This window comes from Rhipicephalus microplus, chromosome 1 (assembly GCF_043290135.1).
Source record: "Rhipicephalus microplus isolate Deutch F79 chromosome 1, USDA_Rmic, whole genome shotgun sequence".
Lineage (NCBI taxonomy): Eukaryota > Metazoa > Arthropoda > Arachnida > Ixodida > Ixodidae > Rhipicephalus > Rhipicephalus microplus.
This window is the reverse complement of record NC_134700.1, coordinates 208,090,331-208,114,423: the sequence shown is the minus strand read 5'-3', so window position 1 is coordinate 208,114,423 and position 24,093 is coordinate 208,090,331. Positions and strand designations below refer to the sequence as shown.

Below are 24,093 nucleotides of genomic sequence, written 5' to 3'. Positions count from 1 at the left end.
CTCGTACCGTATGGACTACTTTGAAACATCTACGCACTTGGTATATTGAGTAGATTTCTACTTGCAGCAATACCAATGAATTTGGCGGTTTAATGCATTCGAAGTTTTTTTTCGCCACTAGGAATGCCAAAGAAAACTGAACCATAAGTTGCCATTGGATGCCTATCTGCTCAAGCCTGTTCAAAGGATCACAAAGTATCAGCTTCTGCTCAAGGTTAGTATAGCTCCCCTTTTTTGCCGTCGTTCTCGTTTTGACGTGATTTCAAATTATGAGACAATGTTTTGAGGGAGCATAAAATGTTATCCGAGAATTTGTCGAGGGCTACACGTTTCTCACTGAATTGAAACCTGTAGCGTTAACATGACGCGCATGAATCATATTTTATGATATGCCTGACGGGTGGATACTACTCGTACAGTTATTTAAATTGGTTGCAAGTTAGTCACGACTTGTTCAGTGCGATCACGACAACCAAATAATGAAATTTGCATTTGGTTTTGTATCGATTCTCGTTTTTGTCATGTTAATGGTAGGATAACTACATTGTGCAAAATAATTGATATTTTTTGCTGCACATAAAGATGATGCCTTTGAAAAATAGCTTAGCTCATAGCCACAACTTCTTTTTTTCTGATATAGCGCTTTGAACCTGTTAAAAAAACTTTATATAAACCAAGTCTGTTAAAGTTGTACTCTGCATATTCTCAGGCGTTCTTTAGAAAGAGTAAACTGCGTGGACAGGACGATACAAAGCAGAAGAAAGAAACAAAAACGCAGTCGCGTCTTTTCTTTTTGTCTTCTCTTTTCTTTCAACATTTTTCTTGTTCCTCTCTGTCCACTTTTTCTTAAAGCTTTACTAAATCGCTCAGTTAGCTTTTTTACTGTACCAGTTTTACACTCGTATTCGTAATCAGTGTCAATTATCATTCTTTCGAAGTATTCTTTTACAGTAGCCGAATGAGTGAGTAGAATGAGTGACTGTATAGAACACACCTTAAATCATAAAGGACGGCCAGAGGCCTTAGTGTAGCGATAAAAAAACAACAACGATGACCGTGACACTATAGTGCGCATAGATCAGCGTTTTCAGGAGTGTTTTCTAGTACAATCAGAGCCTCAGGTGACACGCATAGTGATATGTAGCCGGTGTACGGCATATACACCACCTACGAGTATACGCAATGGTTCGTAAATATTGTTCCAGACTTGTATTGACCCTGACTTCTATCCAGGTCCCAGCATCTCCCTGTAGATGCCCAATATCCGGTCTAGCTGCCCATAGAACAATAGATACGTAATGCGCCAACACTGTCATCAGTGGAGTCACTAACGTATTTGTGATGTTTGCTTACCACTCAGCAAACCTGTGTAATTTTCTGTCTTTTCTGCCTTAGATATTTGCGTGTTATAACTTTTAATCAGCCTAAGGACATCTCATAAAGAAGAAAGAGCAGTTTGATGAATAGCCGTCGAATGCACTTCGGGGATTGCTCAGTATACGGGACAGCATAGCAAGAAGGGCGTAAACAAGCTATGACATAGCAAGGGTACGTTAAAGGGACCGACAACTGATTTTCTTTTTCTACCTGGTTTTTTCGGGTGCGACAGAAAGTTTACCTTTCGGCGGGTTCGTAACAGCAGTAGTTAAGCCCAAAGCACGTAGTTATTTTATAAGCAGTATTTCTTTAATCTGGAATGCTCTGAACATGAATGAGCCTTTTGATCCAGTAACACTGAGAATTGATAGCGATGCCAGTAGCACTTCAATAGTAACTTGAGCATGCTGCCGTTGTTCTGCTTTCGCAGGAGTTCCTGTAACTATGCTTAACCATGTTTATTCTGAGCTTTACAGCTATTCTTGAAAATAACAAAGCCGTTACAATGAAACGATGTGATTCTATTGGCCGGAAGGGCCTCTACTAGAGATGCCAGCGCTGCGATCGTTTTAACGTCATGGATTGGATGCGTAGTTGTGGAATACGGCAGCTTTGCTTTCGCGACACCCCTTGCATTGTCCCCCATGGCTGCACCGCTTCTTAGTCGCAATTTTACGATGAAAATTAGATACGAGAGTGCCTCTGGGGGCACGGATACGTAGTTTGCGTGGCCGTATTATCAGGTCTTACCACTTCTTTACGCACTGAGCTTCAAAACAAAGGGAAGCCTGCACGGTGTCCACAGCAAAAGCACAGGAAATTCGATGTTCTAGCAGACAAGGCCAACCCAGCATCCAATGAGTGACGTCATCACGTAGGTGGCGCCATGGTATGCCCTCGAGGCCAATACAGCTTCTCTGTATTTGTACCGCGTTGCGTGCGCCTGCGCCCAAGATTGTTGCGCCTGTGTCATGGATGGCTTGTCCCGTCGTCATTACTCTCTCGACATACGAGCCAAGGCAAGTCACCGAAAACGTCACTGCGCATATGCGCGGCCGTGCCGACTAGCAGTACGTGTCATTTTTAGACAAATTATAAATAAAAGAACCGTGCCACTCCAAAACCTTAGCGTCCCAGAAACCACGTGCATAGTTTCATGAGCATGCACAAAAGTTTCTTAAGACGTGCTGACGAGCATAAGATGATTACGTCATTTGAAGGGAGCGCCACTTTAATGCGTACAACGGCCTGTATTGATATTTCACAGAGAAAGTGGCTATGAGATCACAACTCGGGTCACGCCGCGCAGTGCCGTAGTTGTCCACCGCCGCCACCGCCACTGTTGTCCGTAACCACATCGTGCACAATTAGAAAAAAAAACAACAAAACCTAGTACCAATGACACGGTTGGGCTCGAACCCAGAATCACTGGGAGCCAGCCCAGTAATCTACCACTGAGGCATGCTGCCGCTTGTGACTTGTTGTCAAACTTGCCTTAGGCAGGCTTCATGCCGAGAAAGCAATCGCATTAATACGACTTATAAAGCGTTTTAAAACAGCGAAATAACAACCAGTCGTCGCACAATGCGAATTGCATAACGAGTGGGTCGTCCAATGCCCCAACCAATTACAAAAGTTTGTTTTTGTTCAGCTATAACTGTGGCGCATACCTACTTCAGGCATAATTCCTCATCATCGTCCACCACTGCATGAACAATTGGCACAAAATCCTCGCAATTGTTCAGCGTATACCACGCTTCTGAGAAGAGTGAGGAAAAATAGCATAGTGAATGCCGGCCTACTACCCAAATAAATTTATTAAAAATGACCTGGTTGGTATCAAGCAAGTATGCTTGCAGTAGTTACCCAATGAGTGTTTCGAAAAGGCTCTGGGAGGCCGCTCTTATAGCTTTCGCTGTGACTGGGCTTCGCTTTCCGCGCAGGCCTGGCGTTTTTTTTTATAGAGTAATATATTTTACTATAAAGAAGCAAACAATGTTTCAATACTAATAAGAAAATTGTTGACCGCGTAAACTAATTTACGGTCACATGACAGGGTACATCGTGTAAGTGAAGTTTCTGCCACCAGGTGGTGCCAAAGGCTATTTTTGTGATTTTCAATGAAGAAATAAATATATAACTCCACTTCTCACAAGGAAAAACACGCCAGGCCTGCGTGGAAGGCGCGGCACAGTCACAGCGAAAGCTAGAAGAGCGGCCACTCCGAGCCTTTTATAAACACTTCTTGGGTAACTGCTGCAAGCACGCTTACTTATACCCCTTACGACATTAATAATAAAAAAAATTGGAATGTAGGCTGGCATTCGCTATGCCATTTTTCGTCATTCTTCTGACAAGCATAGTATCCGCTAAGCACTTGCAAGGAATTTTGTGCTAATTGTTCATGGAGTGGCTGATGACGATGAGGACTTATGCCTGAAGTTGGCCCTTGCGCCACAGTTAATAGGTGAACGAGAACAAGCTTTTATAATGGGTTGGAGCAATTGACGACCCACTCGCTACGCTATGCGCATTGTGCGACGACTGGTTGTTATTTCGCTGTTTTAAAATGCTTTATAAGTCGTATTAACGCGATTGTTCTCCCGACATCAAGCCTGCCTAAGGCAAGTTTGCGAACGAATTCTAAGCACCGGCGTGGCTCAATGGTAGAAGTAATACTAGGCTGGCACCCAGCGGACCCAGGTTCGAGCCCCTCTGTGTCATTGGTACTAGCTTTTTTCTAAGTTCGTGTGATGCGGTTACGGACACCGGCGGCGGCGGACAACTACGGCGCCGCGCGTGACCTGAGTCTTGATCTCATAACAGTTTTCGCTGTAAAACAGGGTTGGTTTGAGACACTGAGGGATAAGGTTTCCATCAATGCAGTCATCTCATTTCGTGTCCTGGGCAACTGTTGGTCCCTTCAAATAAAAAGCTTTTTTTAATGAGCCGACCACGTAATGCACATTCACAAAGAGGTCGCTTTTTCAACAAAATTGATTGTAATTATTATGCTTGTAGTACGAAGAAACTTCCATTAGGAGTAATCTGGGTTAGAGTACTTGCACACTGTTGATCAGCCTTAGTTTGGAATTGCGCTCATTAATCTCTAATTATTGCTCTAGAGGTAAGTGATGGCGTTGTCGTGTGAATAATCACTCTGAATTTTATTGGGGTTTCAGGATCTCCTAAAGTATTCTGATGGTTCCGGGGAACAGTACGAACTGCAAGAGGCTGTGAACACTATGCTCGATGTGCTTAAGCACGTGAACGACAGTATGCACCAAGTTTCAATAACTGGCTTCCATGTGAGTATGCACAACGCGAATTACACACTGCTTTTCAAAAACGTGTTAGGCGTAGCACTGAATGGTGTGATTGGCGCAACCATATTTATGACGGCGTTTGTGCATTAGACATAGACGCATTAAAAAAATGCGCCAGATCCCACGTACCTGGATATAGACATTATGCGAAGCATGTGGAGGGAAGGTGACCGTGTTGCAATTTTTACTGAGCGACACGTCATCAAATGGCGCTAAATATATATACAAATATCGCACGCACAGACCTGTTGAAGAGTTCGAGATGTTTATATAACTAGTTGTTTGCACTTGCGCAACAATGTCAACTGGAACATGCGTATTAGCAACACCACAATATGATATGAAACGCTGATGCTCACGAGGATACTAGCCCTGGACAATGCCACACAACTTAAGCGCATGGCAACTAACTACAATTGAAGTTAACCCAACGTGACGGCTGTATCAAAGGAGTACATGTGTAATGTTTATAAAATTGGGTAGGCAGCACTGCAACCACTATTGACGTTTCACAAAGATTAGCGTCTATTTGAAAAGTAGTTCTGAGACCTGGCGTAGTTCTGCGGTAAAATGCTTCATTGCCACGAAGAATGCTTGGTTTCGATTCCAGCTGGGACCCTGACATTTATTCTTTGCATTCGTCGGTTCGACGGTACCGATGTCGGGTATTTCTTAACGCTCGCGCGTTGAAATTGCCCCTGTTTCTTCTCGTCGTTCCTGGGTATCCTGGGTAAACACTAAGTGTCAATCACCTGTGGCGCCTACCCGCATACCAGCGGCACACACCTGCCCGTGGGTATGTGTCACTGTCTGGCTGGAAGTGTTTGACGGCGTGAGCAACGGGATTGGGACATTATTCATGTCTTGACCAGCACGTCATATTCATCAAAACGTCTTACCCTCCCATGCTAATTTCAATTCAATGCCAAGTTAAGGGGGTGACACAAACGTTAGTGGCTAGATAGATAGATAGATAGATAGATAGATAGATAGATAGATAGATAGATAGATAGATAGATAGATAGATAGATAGATAGATAGATAGATAGATAGATAGATAGATAGATAGATAGATAGATAGATAGATAGATAGATAGATAGATAGATAGATAGATAGATAGATAGATAGATAGATAGATAGATAGATAGATAGATAGATAGATAGATAGATAGATAGATAGATAGATAGATAGATAGATAGATAGATAGATAGATAGATAGATAGATAGATAGATAGATAGATAGATAGATAGATAGATAGATAGATAGATAGATAGATAGATAGATAGATAGATAGATAGATAGATAGATAGATAGATAGATAGATAGATAGATATGCTCAGAGTCACTGAGAAATGCTTCGCTAAGAAATGCTTTACATTTAAAACGTGGTTAATGGCACGTGCAAAAGTTACAGACACGAGGCAGATACTTTCTGGTTGGGTAGTCGAATTGGAAATATGACTGCAATGCGTCATCTCTCAAAGCTCCCCGCCGCGGTGGTCTGGTGGCTAATGTACTCGGCTGCTGACCCGCATGTCGCGAGAAAAAATCTCGGGTGTGGCAGCTGCATTTCGTATGCAGGCTGAAATGGTGTTGGCCCGTGTGCTCAGATTTGGGTGCAAGCGCCCTCCTCTACAGTGTCTCTCATAATCATATAGTTGTTTTGTACGCTAAACCCCACATATCAATCAATCAATCAATCAATCAATCAATCAATCAGTCAATCAATCAATCAATCAATCAATTATTCAATCAATTAATTTCTCGTAGCTGTTTTTGGAGCGTTATAAGCAATATTAATACACTGAACGGCGACTTTATGAAAGGGCTTCCCAAAAGGGGTTTTCAGTAAAACAATTTTTTTAACAGGCACATATAATTAGAGCTAGAAATGAGAAAACAAATCACACAATGACGTCGCCGTCATCTTGCGTAGATTCGTTTACGTGCTTGCTTGTGAATAGAACTCTATACGTTCTCAAAGCGCAGATGTTACCGGATGGTTGTACGAGATGGTCGGCGTAATACATATCATAAGAAAAAATGCAAAATTTTCTTATTTTATCGCAACTGTGAATACTAGTTTCCGTAGTGCTTAAGAAATGAACTGTTATTTTTTCATAAAAAATATGCGACACTACTTACTGCAAAGCAGACTAAGAGTTAACACTATGTAGCTACAATGATTCACTAGAAGTACACAAAGCACCACCCTACCGCGCAGTCTTTATTCGCTCAAAACTGAAGTGCGTTTGCATTAAAATTTTATGCAGACAAACTTACAAACATTCCATGACAAACTACAACTACATTTTTTGATAGTTGAAGGGGGTAGTTCTCCGTATATTTGTTTCAGCAGATCATCAGCCATGTGGTAAGCATTGGAGTCATTGAAGAATGCGAAAACCGTACAGTTACTCGTGAATAATTTTTTTATTCTTTCTTACTGCTGACAGGGTCAGCTGAATATAGATTGTGTTACTTCCAGTTAAACTGCGTAAACAGCGTCTAGTCGACACACAAGAGTTAACGCGTGGTTGAAGTAGATTCACAGAGTCAACCACCTCAGACTACTCAGCTTTTGAAGTTGCGTTGTACAATCACAGTTTTTCATTTTATTCTATGTTGTTTAAATAAATAAACCTACTAGATATTACACATCTTTTTTTGGCTGATTTAAGAAATGGACGTTGGAAATAGGATTGCTCAAAAGTCGGAACATTAATCTCACTTGAGTGTGAAACGGCAAGAGTGCTTTGCCACATATATGTTCTTACAGCGGCAAAGCTACTTCGGTCAGATAAGTGGAACTGCAACGTCGAAATTGTAGCATAGCTACTGAAGTCGGGCCGTCTTTCCAGAAACCGCAAGCTTACGAATTTCAGAGGGTCTATTTCCAATGATAAAAGTAAGTAAGTCGTTGCTTCTGGGTTCGAATCTCTCGAAACCTTTGTTCATAGTAATTGTCGAAGTTAAGTTTAATGTCCCAAAACCCTCCAATGTTTGCAGAGCCCCAAAAATATCGACCACATGGAGCTTTTTTAACGTCCACACAAATAAATTTAGATTGACCTCGAGCATTTGTGCCTGCATCAGAAATATGACCGCTGCGGTCGAGCTTCGATCCCACTTCCTATGAAACGTCCATTGACTAGAAAGGTTTCTTAGTTTCAAATTCATTGAAGTTTTCATTAGAACTTCCAGCGGCGAATATTTGTGTGTCACTTACTTAAGCGTTTCGTAAAGGTTACCCCACATTTTCGACTTTAAGAGTAGTGAATTTCTCTAATCTGTGTCACAACACCTTTTAATGAACCTACCGGTGAAATTAAGATTAAACATTTCTAAACCTTGCAACATTAGCTATAGTAAGTTCACTTCTCTTGACGACGCAGTATGTCATAGACCTTGAGCTCTTCACCAACACTATGTTTTTCTTTCAATAAAATGGATTAGTCGAAAAGTGTACTATTCAAATTGTGTGGTGACGAAGTTTCCTTTTTATGCCATGCTTTAGGGAAGCCTTGCTGACTACGGAAAGTTGCTTTTGCAAGGCATGTTCAACGTCTGGATGGAGAAGAAGAAAAAGGAGCGTATGAGGGAACTGCGGTTCAAGCCCAGCCAGCGCTACATCTTCCTGTATGAGCACCTGGTTCTTTTCACCAAGAAGTACGGCCGAGACGACAACCCCAGCTATGCATTCAAGAACGCACTAAAGGTTCGCGCTGGTCTCTTTATACTTGGCCTTAAAATAGCTGCAAGAACAACCTAATTGGCTTATCTAGATACATTTTTACAGACCACGCAGAAGTAAAAACGAAACATGACGGATCCATCTATTATCAGAATCGGTTTAACATGAGAGTGAAACGTGTCATCACAGAGGTAGTTGAGCGTTTATTGTGCATTGTTTCTTCATAAGGTGGAAGCTACGAATGACTGCACGGTAACAAAGTGCATGTCGCGCGAATAATGGCAAAAAACTCGAAAGTTGCAGCGGATTACTCAAGCAGAAAGAATGCACAAAAAAAAACACACGTAGAACGAGCGCGAACTAACAACTATCACAGCTCGACACTTAGAACACTCTGCTTGTCTCCATCTGTCAAGAGATGAAAACCAGAGGCATAACTTCGAAATCTTAGCGCCAAAAAACGGAGACAAAAGTAAGAGACGTAGACAACATGAGCACAAACTTCAAACCCAAATAAACGTGGCTCGAAGTTTGCGCTCATGTTGTCTGCGTGTATTCCGTTTGTCTCCGTTTTTTTTGGCGTTAAGACTTTGAAGTTATGCATCTTTACCAGCCCGCGACACTCGCCGCACTCTTAAAAACCAGCGGAATGCACACGTCTTAAAACCAGAGGAATGCACACAGACGCACTTCACTTTAACTACTTACTTTCGATCAACCAATAGAAAAAATGCACCCAAAACGTACTGACAAATTTGTTACGAATCTAGTGTATGCTTCGAATTCAGCATTACTATTTAAATGTCGAAATAACAACCTAATTTTTCTGCACGTAAACAGCAATAAAGTCGAAATATAGTTTCATTGGTGGCAGTTGGGGTCCGAGGTAGCACTTGACACTGGCTGAAGCCTTTGAGGCGTAGCCAGGGGAGTGACTTGACACCAGAGACCGGAGTGTAGCCAATGTGGGTCCTGTCGAAACGGAATCAGTGTGCGTCTTCTTTCTGCCCGAGTCAAGGTTCGACTGCGTCGAGTTCTAGGTCAGCTTCGTCGAAATATCGGGGCCCTCTCCCGAGATTCCTTCGGGGTAAATTGCAGGAGAGGAGTCTTTCTTCCTGCCGCACCGGTGCGTATGGTGCTTACGCTGAACTTTGCTCGGCACCGGGGCCGAGGGGCCCGCGTAGGGCACAACTTCGCGTATTCTGCTGTATGAAAGGGGGGGGGGGGGAGGTGTTTACGGGACTGCTCTGAACTCGCACTGTCTGCCGACGTCTTATGTTGGCGCGAATTCACTTGAAGTTTGATCGAGGAACGAAGTACATTTGAATACGTGCACTCAAGACACTGCTCAAACACAAAGGACTCAGGGAACGAACGCACAAGTATACACAAGATGAGTGTGAACTAACAACTGTCACAATTAACAATTGATACTTGTGAGCAGTATGTTGCTAAAGTGAGCGAAGTCACCTTCATTCTCTGCGTAACTTCAACGCACGCTTGCTGTGAAAGCCCAACACGTACGAACAGCACCGATCACGAGATAAGCGTGAGCACACGAGGGACTATGCCCTGTTGAGACGAGTGCGCATTTTAACGCTCGGGGTGATGACATAAAATGGACCCTCCGAACACTACGCTCCATCTTGCCAGTTATAGCAATAACACTCTAAAATGACCGATCTCCAACTACTGCCAGCGTTAAATTGTGTATATAATTAGATCGCCATTAGCTAACTGAAGGGCGCATGTTTTGTGGCCAGGTCACTTCGCGCCGCGCGCTGCGAAGCAAGAGGTCATTGGGTTCCCAGCGACGGAAAACTTTATTCTAGTTCTTTTTTCACCATCTGTTAGTATATATTGCAGAACGTCCTATCCATGATGGAAATACATTAGTTGAGCCGTGGTGGACCTCGGTTTAAAACGTTTGAAGGTAAAGTCAACTGCACACTTATTTGTGTAATAACTTTTAAGTTACGCGTTGAGGGACCGGATTTCTATCAATAACTAACGAGGCGCAGTGTGAGAGACATGCATCAAATTACCTTGACATTCTTAGTGGGTTCTGGTGTTCCTTCCCATTCCACAATAGCCGTCTGCACTTCACGTGTGCTGACATGGCCTCGGAGATCAGCTCGCCTCTCATCAGTCGACGATGTCGATTGATGATGTCATCAAATTTAAGTGATATGCGAGGTCATTATGACCTCATCGTGTGAGGTCATCACTCGCTCAAATATCACGTGGTGTTTTTCGAGCAGCGTCACTGTTGCGGGAGTGATCGATCAAACGAACGTAGACGAAATAGAGCAAAAAGAGACTGCCGCCAGCAATTTTCCACCATGAGAGCCAGTGAGTCGTCGTGTTCGACTGCGATGCCTCGTGTCTGCTCGGGCTTCATGTGACAGCGCAACGCATGCCTCTCACGCACGGGCACGACGAAGCCAATTTATCCTTGATGCTTGAGAGAAGTGCATTGGTCGAGCAGACACCTTGTGTGTGGAGTGCTGTAACGGAATTTGATGGGTCCTTTATAGTACGTCAGCTTGTGGTGGCGGAAGTTGGGGATGCCAGGTACCCCACATTTCGTTGACGCAAAAAACCGAGCATTCTACACTCCCACTCACGTCGCTGCACCTTGACGCATATGCATTCGCTCAACGTATCATAAAATGAAAACACCTAAACAGCGGCGCTCAGAATCCGCACTCAGGTACTGTAGTAATCGTCGGTGAAATTGTGTATGGTGCCTACCAAATCTCGTGACAGGTAGCGTCAAAATGACCACTTAAGGGTTTAACTTTACAACGTTACATTTCTGCTCTTATTGCAAGTTTATATAGCCACTACAGAACACATTACCAGCCGTTTCGCATTGAGCGAATAAATGACAGTGACAGTTACTCAGTGTTTTAGCGCTACTCTTACAAATAATTGTGAACAAGAAAGAGATATGGAAAGCTCAGCAACCTCCACTTCGTGAACATTGATGAAACAGCGAGCATGATTACCCTCCTTCACCAGGCCGCCCCACCGCGGTGGTCCAGTGGCTAAAGTATTCGGCTGCTGGCCTGCAGGTCACGGAATCAATCCCAGCAGCAGCAGCAGCTGTATTTTCGATGGAGGTGAAAATGCTGTAGGCCTGTGTACTCAGATTGCGTTGTACTTTAAAGTACCTTAGGTGGTCGAAATTTCTAAAGCCGTCCACTATGGCGTCTCTCATAATCATATGGCGGTTTCGGGACGTTAAACACCCCATATCAATTAATTATCGATTCACCAAGCTGTACAGTACTATGTTTTTCAAGCTTTGCCTTTGTTGGCGTTTAGCTTCAGCCTTTTTTTCGCAAACATTGGCTACATTGACTCGACAAGGACACGCCTGCTTTCGTGTCAGCTTTTTCTGACGCTCACTCCGGGGGCTTCTTTATTGGGAGAACAAAAATTGTTTGCCGTTGTGAAAGCGCGAAATTTTGAACACTGACACGCTCTTTAATTTAATACTCCCCTCACCCTCACCGTCAACGCCACTTGGCGCGTTTTTCTAACGTTTACCCCTCATCCGACATCCCCCACCGTCGTGTCTAGCAGTACGCCCTCGGGTCTTGCAAAATGGCACAGCCTTCTCCTTCTTACCAGGCCTCATTCTCACCACACTGCAAGCCCACGTGATCATCACTACGCCAACGAACGGGGAAGCCTCGATAACCTTGAATACATTGGCCGGTAAAAGGAAAAGGAAGGGAGGCTAACTTCTGATAGTGGGCCTTGTGCTACCACGCTTTCTGCGTTCAACCGGTCTATTTCGAATAGCTCTGATTCGAACGTCTTGAATTGTGAAGCAAGACGAAATTGTTGAGGAGGAGACAATACTTGACTAAAGTTTTTGTGTGCTCCATGAAAAGTGAACCCACCTCTTTTTCCTTCGATAATAATGCATACCGTGTAAGCGTAGCCCCGGAAAAGTAGCAGAAACACCTTGCGCTAGTGTTCTTTCTTTGACGGTAAAAGTTGGCAGTTGGCCTCATCATTAACGGTTTTATTGGCAGTAATCAAACAACATTTTTACTTCATAGCTTACGCTGGTGCTCAAAACTGGAAGCCATCCAGCAAAACTGGCCCGCGGGACGGCTTTTTGCTCTCCCGTAGTAGAGTACCAAGTACTCTAAATCGTTAAAAACCTTTTCTAAACACACAGCTTGCAAAACTAGACGGCTTGAAACCCTCCCATATTAGAGTACCTAGTACTATAAATCGTTACCCCTTTTTATCTAAACATACTCTGAAGTTCTCTTCAGCCCCGTGGAGGCTACAGGGCCTCCCAGCCAATAAAAAAATGCGATTATCCCCTCCACATGTATTCATCCGCGCCCTGTCGTCTGCTCGCCGTCTTTACGGCGTCGGCTCGCCGAATTGTCCTTGCACGCTCATTTCGTGTAACATGGGTGGTTTATTAACTTTTAAAAACAAGTTAACTGTCAAACAAGTCATAAAACTTCAACTTCAGAAAGTGTGGGTTCATAACACTTTGATTTTAGCTCTACGGGAGATAGGTAGACGCTCACGCAGGTGGATAACTTCACTTCGTGGCTCTCCGACGCTGTTCAGGGCTCTGGCATGAATGCTTCTCAGTAGACGCGTTCCGTCGCGTCTCTCACTGCAATGCTTCATTTCTACCTTTTTTTTTTGTTTCATAAAAGGATAATCTGACGCTCGTGGAACGCTGTCCGAGGTTGCATGTCCGATATTTGGAGATTCGGCGACACAACCCACGCCCTGGCTTCAACAATTAGGTTTATCAGATTCGGCTACGCAAGCAGCATATCTCGCTAATAACAACAAAACGTACCTAATGCTTCATACTCGGAGTAACATGAAACAAGTCTATGGCTGATTTCATCATTTCTTTATTGCGGTCAGCGCTGTGGCCGTTCAGCAGGAGCAAGTTCGGATCGAAGTGGGTGGTCGCTTCTGGATGGGTGCTGCCACGTGGATTTGTAGTCATAGTTACCACCGGTAACCGACACAAATAATTAAATGTGTAGGAAATAAATGCGAGAAAGAAAAACTTATCGCCTGTCAATGTGGCGTAACGCACACCGAACAAACGCCAAATTTAGACAATCCTGCCAATTTCAAGGCACTTATATCTGGCACTATGTTTCACTGGACAAGCGTGTGGCCTTCTTACACCCCTTTGATTTGGTAGTGCTGAACGAAAGTGGTGAAACAGAGTAGAGTCGTTTTGGAGGAAGAAACTTTCCTTCTGCGTTGGTCAACACGATATATTCATCTCAGGAGGAACAAGGGAACCATGCCTTGCCTTCATTACTCAGAAGGTAAGGTAATGTTTGTAATATCAATGAAACTTACATATATATATATATATATATATATATATATATATATATATATATATATATATATATAATATGTTCTACGGGCTGCGCTGACAACAGTGTACCTGGAGCAGCCGTTTCCGTATTGATGTGCTCTACACATAACAATCGCAGCTACACACGGCGTAGAGCCCTTAGTACCAGCATGCGCTGCACACGGGAGGCGCTTCTGATCAACGCCGCCACTACGCACGAGCCTTGTTGCGGTGATCTACAGTGGCCGCGCCGCAAGAAACTTGGTTACTTCGCAAGAAAATGTTTACTACAATTAATATTGCTCCTAAAAAGCTAGCCTTGCTTCGTAAAACATTCAAACATGTTGCTTTCGCATTCATTGCTTCACCAATTTGGCGAAACTGAGTTTTTTTTCACGTCATATAAAGCTTATCGGCAGGATCACAGAACATGCGAACATGCGAAGATGTCGTGAAAAAACTTAATTCATCACCTGAGTCCTGTGCACAATTGCTCAAGGATTGAGTGGGGTGATAGAACGTTGGTGTCAGTAGAGTAGGAAGCGCACGGATGTATCACGCTGGCACCTTCATACTTTCTAATTTAGGTGACATGAAATACTATATTCGTTTTGTTTAATTCCATCCAAAATGTCAATTCATAGGCTCTTCGATATGGCTCGTTGTTAAGACGCTTCGCTAATTGGAGTACTACTTGTGGGAACTGTATCCACGGTTAATTCATTTTCGGACCTTCTTTAAGCATCACAGCTGCAAATAGGGTATGCCATTTCTTCAAGTATAGACAAAACAAAACAAGAATGCTTACAGTTACAGCATTGTTACCAAAAATGAGACTTCAACACAACCACATTATTGGTAGGTTCAGACATTGACTGTTTGAACACGTAAGTTTGACCCGTAAGCAGTGTTTTTCCTGCGCGTATGTTTCTTGTCCATCTGCCTTCTCGCATCGTTTACTGTAACTTCGATTTCTGCACCACCAGCGATATCGTCTAACAATAGTTTGTGCGCATATAAAGTTGTCAGGTTGCATATAGAGTGAGATTCCTCATTTTAAAGACCACGTGACAGATGCACAAAAAAGCTGAACATTTCCGCTGCTTCGGCAAGCGGCCTAAAATTCAATCTTCCGGCCTACTCCATAATACTGAAAACATGTACATTGTAATTCCACTAAATACAGTCACAAATTGCCGGGAGGAGGAGGACGAGGAGAGGTAGACTTGATTTAGAGGAGTGTGCCGGCTAAGCGTCCCACCACTCAATGTTTGGTCTAGTGATAGGTGGTTTTGAGGGGTTGCGTCCATGCTCCTATACCATACGAGACCCCCATACCATACGGCTAACTCGTTGCGGAGCAGCACAGTCCTTTTGATAGTTCGGGATACATAGCGTTCAAAAGGGCAACGCGAAGGAATGTGCCGGTGTGAACCTTGCGACATAGCCCGGAGAATGCTGCAGGATTCGATGTTCTCTCAGATCTAAGCTTTTCTAAACTTTGGATACCGGCTGTACATTGACAATTTCAGTTTAGTATTTGTCAAATATTGTGGTATTAGTTTCGCCGAGAAAGAAAGTCGAGCGAAGAAATAAACGCCCATATAATCGTGAACGCCTTGAAAAGGTCAAAGTGATTGTTACAAATAAAGAAGGAAGAAGGGGCCTTGGGCACGAGCATGAGCCATGGTGCGCTGGCTCGCTCAGCTGTTCCTTTGACCTTCGATATAGCCAGACGATCGGGTCCGAGTCTCATTTCTTCGTTTCTCGCAGTGATTATGCAATTAATATTCCTGTCTTCTTCCAGCAGTTATCTAGTGAATAATATCTTCTGTACTGAACTTGCATGCTTCGAACCCCCATGATTTTATTAACAAGCACAAAAGACATGCTTCGATGGGGCTTCACTTTATTTTTTCAGAACTTGGAGATTCGTAATATGATCAACGATTTAGATATGACGTTTTTTTTACATACGGCAAACATCTCTAACTGCTACGAATGTTTAATCGTACGCAAACATTTGGTCATCTCGAGAATCTTCCTGCCTATAACATGACTGTAATGTTTAACGCAGTTCCTTTTTTATAGACTTCACAGATAGGCCTGACTGAAAACTTCAAAGGGTCCAGGGGAGACAAGAGAAAGTTCGAATTGTGGCTGCACGGAAGGACACAGGTGTTCATAATTCAGGTAGCATGTCTCGATGTTTATTACCTCTATCTTTCAGTACTCCACAGCATTGTTTCGTCCGGTGACCATTGACACGGCATTAGGTACGCTTGCTCATTCATGAACTCGAATGACGTGCTAGATATTTAATGTAGCACGTACGTAATCTATAGTAAACAATGTTTCCTTTTTGCCATGTTGCCACGTCCATCTCTAAAATGAAGACGGCAACGCAGCGTTATAGAAAGTTGCTGCATTAAGCTAGGTTTCGTGCTTTCTTGTGGTCGACGTTATTTTGATTCCCACGAAAGTTTGTTTCATGTTTCAGCTTGGTTTAAGATGAACCCGCTTTGGGTTGCTCAATTTCCTTTCCTTCTTTTCAAAATTCAGGCGCCTTCTACTGAGTGCAAGGATTTGTGGGTGAAGAATATCAAGCAAGTTCTGCTGCAACAGTTTGAACTCTTGAAAGGTGAGTGATCACTCTTCTTTTACTTGGTTATTCACGACATTCCGTTACTTGTATGTTCTTGAACTCACGCAGATGAGAGCAAGCGCCAACACTACGAGAAGTACGAGCAGCTGAATGGGGTTAAGCCACAGTCTCCGAGGTAAATATCGCAATTAATGCACATTTACTCGATTGTCCTATGACCACATACACATTCGCTCACATTTTCTTTAACTTCAACTCTTGTATAACTATTATCACAAGCGTCTTACCACTGGATGTCATCTACTGCAAACAGGTTGTGTAGCGCGGTTCAGTAAATAAGATCTACAGCAAGACAACTGAAACTAGGGTTTACATTGTAGTCTAGCACTCAATGGACGGACATATCTCATATGCTCATAAAAATTCGGAGTTTATTGAACAGCAGCACCACAAACTATAGCGCTGTTCACGTTGGTGGACATTTGGTCACAATGGCAGACAAAAATAACCCTGTATGTTCGGTCCCATCAAGACAGTGTCAAAGACAAGGGGTAGCACGCCGGGCCGATGCCCCTCTCTCCTCGGAATTTCTTTTCCGCCATCCCATAGAAAGCGAAAAAGTACCATTTCAAGCGGATGTCTTTATCCTGAAATCGAGGAGGTGTCCCTCCCTCTCGAAAAAAATTTCTGGCTATGCCCCTGCTTTAGAAGCTCGATGTAGCCGATTATTTACCTGTGCGCGAGAATCTCCTCATACCACGTAAATAAATAATTTTTTGGGTAGTAACCTGACGCCCAAAACGTGGTCGTCTACCTTGGCAGTACAGTGATCATGATGACCGGCTGCAGACCCGAAGTCGCGGGTTCGATCCCTGCTTCGGGGGTCGAATTTTGATGGAAGCAGAGTGAGACCTATTTAATGTGGGATGTCAGTATACGTTCAAGAATAACATATTGTCAAAATTTCAAGAGTCGTTCACTACGGCGTGCGTTATAACCATATTGTAGTTTTAAAATGTAGAATCTCCTACCTTTCCAGTATATTTATAAAGCAAGACATCCTTTTTAAACATAAATCAACACAGAACAACTTGCACGAGGTTCGAGTGTTGATCGGGAAGTTATCCGCGAGGCACGAGTTGTTCTGGACACACCTGCATACGACCCATCCATCTTACTTAGTCCACCGCCCCATTGAAAGTCCTTAATTTTTTCGTGCACACAAGTCAATTTTTGGCCGGAAACAGAGTTTTCTTCAAAAATTTGGTGAAAATCTTTTGCAGTAAATGGCTTTTGTGCAAGAAATGAAAATTGGCAATTCTAGTTCAAAAGATATGAGGTGGTCACGTGAAGTGACCACCATGCAGTAAGAGTTTACTGGTCACTTTTTCTGCAAGTACAATGCGTCATTTATACAGTCCTTAATGTTAGATACTAATACAGCATGCTTGTTTCCACTATCAACATAGTAGGAACAGCATATAATCTATAAGTAAATGTCGGGTCCACCGTCAAGCGCGCCCCGAGAACGACAGCAGCAGGAAGAAATCAAACGTGAAATGGCAAACTGAAGTATAAATGAGGTAGCGTCATTTCTGCTGGAATACCGAAGACTTTAAAATATGTGCCATTCCAAATCCGACACGTGGGTTTCACGTGTTTCGTTATGAAAAAAAAAGAATGAAGAAATAGGTGTTTAGTTGGGGTGACCACCGTGGTGGAGAGAGTTAGACCACAAAACCACAACCCCATTTTAAGGCCTGGGAGACGTATAACATAATTTGCTGATGAGGGAATTCGTACTTATCTATAGTAACTTTTAGCGCTACGAGGTGACACAAAACGACAGGTCACTGGGCTGTGCCTTGATATTCTCGCCTGTCACGTCTTGTTACGCTGAGAGAGAGAGAGAGAGAGATAAATAGAGAAGAAAGGCAGGGAGGTTAACCAAGCTTGGCTCGGTTGGCTACCCTACACTTGGGGGGGGAAGGAAAATAACAGAAAGGAAAGAGATAGAAAAGAAGAGAAGTAAGAAAGAGAAGGATGAACGCTGAAGGTTGTTATAAATGTAGGGGCTGTTTGATATTTACAGCGTGGCTGCGGACGCTATGGGGTTCACGGTTTCAATGTTTCCGTCGCAGCAGCCGTGTGCGACACACCATCAGCGGCATTAGCTGGGAGAGCCGGCGCGTGTCGGACAACAACAACCACAGTCGCAGCGAGTGCCAAAGGGTGAGCCGCGTGCTTGGCCGCCGGGCCACCTTTCCGGCACTGCGCAGCTACGGCGCCAACGGCGAGCTGTCCGACCACGAGGATGGCTGGTCCACCGACGACCTCTCGCAGAGCGAAGACGAAGACGACGACGGGGACATCTTTGTCAACACCGAAGTAAACACTGAGGTAAGCAGCGTTTTAAATGTGAATGCATTTTGTGTCGGGTTATGTCAGACATCCGGCGTTGTCCACAGCGTTGTCCGCGCGCCGGCAGGTGTCATCTCTTTGCTCTGATTCCCTCTCCCATAGTAACAGCTGCAGGAACATGCTCTTATCCAACATTCTCTAGTTGGCTTATCCTCGCCCCTAGCAACCAGAGCATATGATGAGAGAGAATGTAGAAAAGGGAAGGTGCATGCTTCGCTGCTCCTTCTCTCGATGTTCGCTCTCTGTCCTTTCTTCCGTTCACACTCCTGTTCGCTCGCATTTCACTCTCGACCGTTCGCTGGCTGGGTGCCTCTCAAGGTGATGACAGATGTCGGTGAAGGCGAATGTCTGACTGCAACGGTACGCTCTTTCGGGGCAAGAAATACATTCGCATTTCCTCCCAATTTCCTTCGGGGAGAAGGGTGCAATTTTTTTATTCTGAAGAGGATAATTTTGTAGCTCGATGTCCGATCAAGCCTTGCGATATAGGCAGGCAATGGATCAGCCCAGTTTGCCCCTTTCATGTTATGTATAAAATATGATTATTTTTACAAAGCATAGCATGAGCAGGCTACCCGCAGTGTGCACAAAGTTTGACGAGACAATGCCCGGGCCAGTGGTTATGAGCTATACAGGACATGGTGTTGTGCCGGGTGTCCATATCGTCAAAACGCACCCCAATATAAGTTTTACTGAAAAACAGTACCATGCGATATCTGTAAATATTAATAATTTCAAGAGTAGTCATTCTTTCTTGAATGTCCAGTATCCACGTGGAAACATAATTCAATCTGTTGTGTGGTGGACCTAAACATTGGAGCGCTTCGAAGGAACACAGTGAAGTAAACGCAGATGTCACAGTCCGGCTATCATTCTGGCATTGTCTAATTCTGCTTTGCTGTTGAACTTACTGTCTTGTGAGCTCCAAGTGACCTAGCGTGCTCCTGCAGTTTTTCTAAATTACTTCCATTACTTCCGTGTAAAGCCACTTAAGAAGACCGTATTTGTTGGAACTTAGCAGTGTTAATATAGCACGACTTGTCACCAGATGACTGTGGTTAGGTATTTAGGTGTTGTGCCACCAACAAACAAAAATAACAATTTATACAGTGTTTCAAAATAGTATGCCATTTGACCGGAAACTACAGTTGGGTTCAAGAGTTACACGACAGCTGGACACTTGAGGCACATCTCACTTTTTTTTTCAGTGGCAGAAGCGATGAGTGACACTCTGGTATCCATAACTGCCAACCAAGCAGGATGAAAATTCAGGAGACTGCAGCGGGGAAGGGGGGGTGCGAAGGGGGCCAGAGTGATTTTTTTTCTTTTTGCATATCTGAAATTGCGATTGAAACATGTGCAACGCGTTGTCGTTGCTTTTGTACATTGGGACTAGGAAAGCATTGTGGCTCAGGGCCTCCATGCACCGTGTTTTCGACATCAGCGGCCATTTACCTGATGATGGCGGTAGTTAAGGTACGAACACACTGGCGGGAAACATGCCGCGGCGGCGTCCCGCCCGTCGGTGCCTCCGCTCGGCAGCCAGCGCCACGCTGTCCACATTGGCGGCACCGTGGGAAAAGCGGGACAAGAATGGACATGTCGAGACGCGCGGACCGTGAATACGCATCCCGTGAATACGCGAATCTCATGAATACGCATTTTGCGTTGATCGCACTATCTTCGCAACTCTTTTGGAATACACTGCCGATGTTGTCCAGCCCTTCCGCAGTAAGAACGTGCTTCTAATGCTTCTATGAAGCAATATGCCCGCCTTGCCACTGTGCGACACGCCTACATCACATGCGCACGTGGTATACAAATTCCATATTTTCTCCAATTCTGCGAAGTCACACAGCACGGAAACTCAGTTGTGTGAGAGTCCAGACACATTTGCAAGTAGGAACATCTTTGCTTTTGGAACCGCCGTTCACCTTCCAACTGAACTCGAGAAATCACGCAACTGCCAAAATCACGTAATGAACACAACTGGTGTCTAGGGAACTGGCGTAGGCCAAGCGTACCCCGCAAGGCAGGCAGATGGAAAAGTTGTGGTCACCTTCTTTCGGTGCGGTGCTGATCGGGTCTCGCGGCCACGGCCTTCGCGAAGATGTGCGGTACAGTGACTAGAATATACTTAGCGGTGCCCTATGGCATGGTTACAATGAACTAGAAGTGTAGGGGCGAGTGCTCTTCTACAGCCCGGCACCTGTCGCAGTGGCAAAGGCTGACGTATGTGCGTAATTTGAAGAAAAAAAGGCTCTGCTGTGGGAGTCACTTTTCTGGCAGGCTTGGGGTAGCATTCGTAGAATCGGTAGATTAGGAGTCTCCCGGACAATTTGTGGAGGTTGGCAGGTAACGGTATATCTTCCAAGACATTTTGGACGAGCACTTTCTTCCTGTTCCCAGAATGCTTAATATTTTTTTCTGAATAAAAAAGAACTAGTCTGACATCGATGCCTCAAGTGCAAGTTAGGATTTATATAGCGTACGTATAATAGCAGTGAGAGGAAAAGTACAGGAATCCAGAATTTGGCTTCATAATAAATCCAAGGCTCTAAAAAAGTAACTGACGTTAGCGTTGGCACAATGAATGATAATCTTACTAGTATCACCAAAGAGTGTGCAATGGCAGTCGGAGGTACAGTCACTAGTCATAACATTGCAAAACTATCTCAGGAGATGAAGAAGTCACAGCTCTGCCGCAAAGTCGAAGCAATGAACGTGATATCAACAAGTTGGAAGGTCACGGGCAGAATGGCCAGCAGATCCAAGCATGCCCCGCGTTTTTCACGTACAAATGACGCACAAAACGTACTCACAGGTACAGATGAACGCGAATAAGCGTCTCAGTTGTTACTTCGCTGTGTCCGAAAAGCGCGCTCTGTTTGCAAACGGAGACTGTGCAACGATTGCAGTGACCTTTGTGTGCCCGGTAACTACAACAGAATTGTTCCAGTGAAATCCCAAGGCTAGCCAAGATGTACGAGCCTCCCCACTGCGAGATAAAGGCGCGCGAGTGAGCGTCCACTCCACTCCACTCCTCTCCTTTCCGCAGGGCAAAGTACCAACGCCGACTAAATTTCAAGGCCGAAAGGCTGCCACAGTGACGTCAGAGGGTGGGGTCCAGTTACGCCGCGAACGCGGCGGAAAGCCTGTGTTTCGTTCACATTTTAGGAGAACCAACGCTCCCACTCTCGCAGCTGCTGCGGCTTGGTTGGGCCGAATAAAAGATGCGGAAAAAAAAGTCTTATTGAGCATGTTCAGTTGGGCAACTGGGCCCCCAACCTCTGACGTCATTGCGGCAGCCTTTCGGCCTTGAAATTTAGTCGGCGTTGAAAGTACGCGTGGGAGATGAGAGCGTGTGCCGCCGCGTCGTGGTGATGTGGCGTCGCTCACTCATTGCGCCATCTTGCTGGTAATGCTGAAAACACGATAGATCTTCCCGAGATGTACGTCAACAGCAGAAAGTGGTAGATATGAATAGCTTGCCATTTGAACGTTGTAGAACATGCCTCTCCGTGGCTCACTTCGCCTAGGGCAACACTTGCCTAACATGGTTGTCTCAACCTGCAGCGTACCCGGTGGCGTTTATGGCTTTCTCTGCGAAGTTGTGCTTTCTTGTAGGTTTCTGTCAGTGCGGTTTTCACTTGAATACTTGAGTCAAGTCCGACGTAAAAAGTTGTACAAGGACCTATGTGATGTGTTTTTACCAGTGCCTTTGTATCGGTCCCTTTACAATGTATGCCATGGCCACACTGTACTAAAGCGCGTCAAGACGATGAAAATACCGCCACGTGCCAAGAATTTCTTTTTTAAATTACATAACGGTACGCTGACCTTCAAAACCTGGATTGCTGCAAAGGGTTTTTACGTTCCTTGGGGCACGCATTGCATAATATGCAGAAAGGAGGAGACAATTGAGCATGTATTCCTTGACTGCTGGGATGCGGTCTTTCTTTGGGACGTGCTCCAGCGCACGATCAAAAAAGATTTCCCCCTTGATGCACATGGCGTCCGCTATTTGCAAATACAAAGTGACGACGGTACCCCGTATGATATGATAATGCTTATGGCTCTTCATAGCATTTGGAAATCCAGGATGGCAGCCATGCACTTTGATGTAGATGCACGAGCGCCCACCCAGTACTTCAAAGAATATATAAGAAATTTTGTGGATGAACAAAAGTTGCAGGAATTCACCCCAGAGTGGTTGCCGCGCGTCGAATTACTATCGACGATAAAAACACTTTAACAGATGCGTGGCCACCACATTTGAGCCACGGTTTTTACAATGTTTTGGATTGTGTTGTGTAATTATCTGTCAATATGTGTATTGTTTACGTGAGCCAAAGACAGGCAATAAAGAAAAAAAAGCCTCTCCGTAGCTCAGTGGTTAACGCCTCGAACTCACGTTTCAGAGGTCCCAAGTTCGATTCCGCGTGCCGGAGTCTTTCTCACGATTATTTTTATTTCTTGATTTTAATATATATAGATACGTATACATATACGGTGAGTGACGCCGATGACGACGCTGACGCTGGCGGCAAAATCCAGCGTAGAGTGTCCATATAACTTCCATCACAATAAAATCTCATTAAGAAAAGAGAAATCATGAAAAGCTCAAATGGAACCGACAATATAGAGCTAGTGGAGCTTTCGAAGTTAATCAATAGGTGCAAGGTAGCCGACATCGGAAGGTATAACATGAAGAGAATTGAGCAGGCCGTAAAAAGCGGCAGAAGACTATAAGCTGCGAAGGCAAACTTAATTGTCCATAGACAAAAATCGGATGTATGCATTGTAGACAAGAAAGGCAACGTCATAACCAATATGGATACAATAGTTGAAGTGGTGGAGGAGGTGTACAGAGAGCTGTACACAATTTAAAACAACTAGGATGATATCATAGGAAGCAATAATATTCCAGAAAAATTCGACATCCAATCAATAATGACAGGGCTGTAAGGAAAGCCCTAGAAGGAATACACATTGAAGAGGTAAAGCCACTGGCCAAGATAAAGTAACAATTACCTGCTGAAAGATGGTGGAGAAATTGTGTTAGAAAAACGGGCCCCCTTTTATACGAAGTATCTCTTGACGGGAAGGGTACCAGAATCTTGGAAGAAGCCCAACGTCATTTTAATACGTAAGAAAGAAGACTTCAAGTACTTGAAATATTACATGCTGATCAGCTTGCTCTCCGTTCTCTACAAACTATTTACAAAAATAATAGCTAATATAATTAAGGCAACATAAGAGTTCAATCAACAGAAGAACCAAGCAGGATTTC

General features: G+C 44.1%; 1 protein-coding gene across 5 annotated transcripts in view; it reads left to right on the top strand.

The window, feature by feature from the left end:
* The window catches only part of LOC142804441 (guanine nucleotide exchange factor DBS-like), a 314,163-nt gene that overhangs the window by 286,159 nt on the left and 3,911 nt on the right, over positions 1-24,093 (top strand). For 4 of the 5 annotated variants that reach the window (XM_075891113.1, XM_075891117.1, XM_075891115.1 and 1 more), the window contains 7 exons: positions 122-214; positions 4,560-4,685; positions 8,224-8,424; positions 15,866-15,967; positions 16,337-16,415; positions 16,488-16,554; positions 18,521-18,779. In XM_075891113.1, coding sequence (XP_075747228.1) covers positions 122-214; positions 4,560-4,685; positions 8,224-8,424; positions 15,866-15,967; positions 16,337-16,415; positions 16,488-16,554; positions 18,521-18,779 — 927 coding nt within the window. The remainder of the gene's footprint in view (positions 1-121; positions 215-4,559; positions 4,686-8,223; positions 8,425-15,865; positions 15,968-16,336; positions 16,416-16,487; positions 16,555-18,520; positions 18,780-24,093) is intronic. The other variant, XM_075891114.1, reaches the window with a different exon arrangement.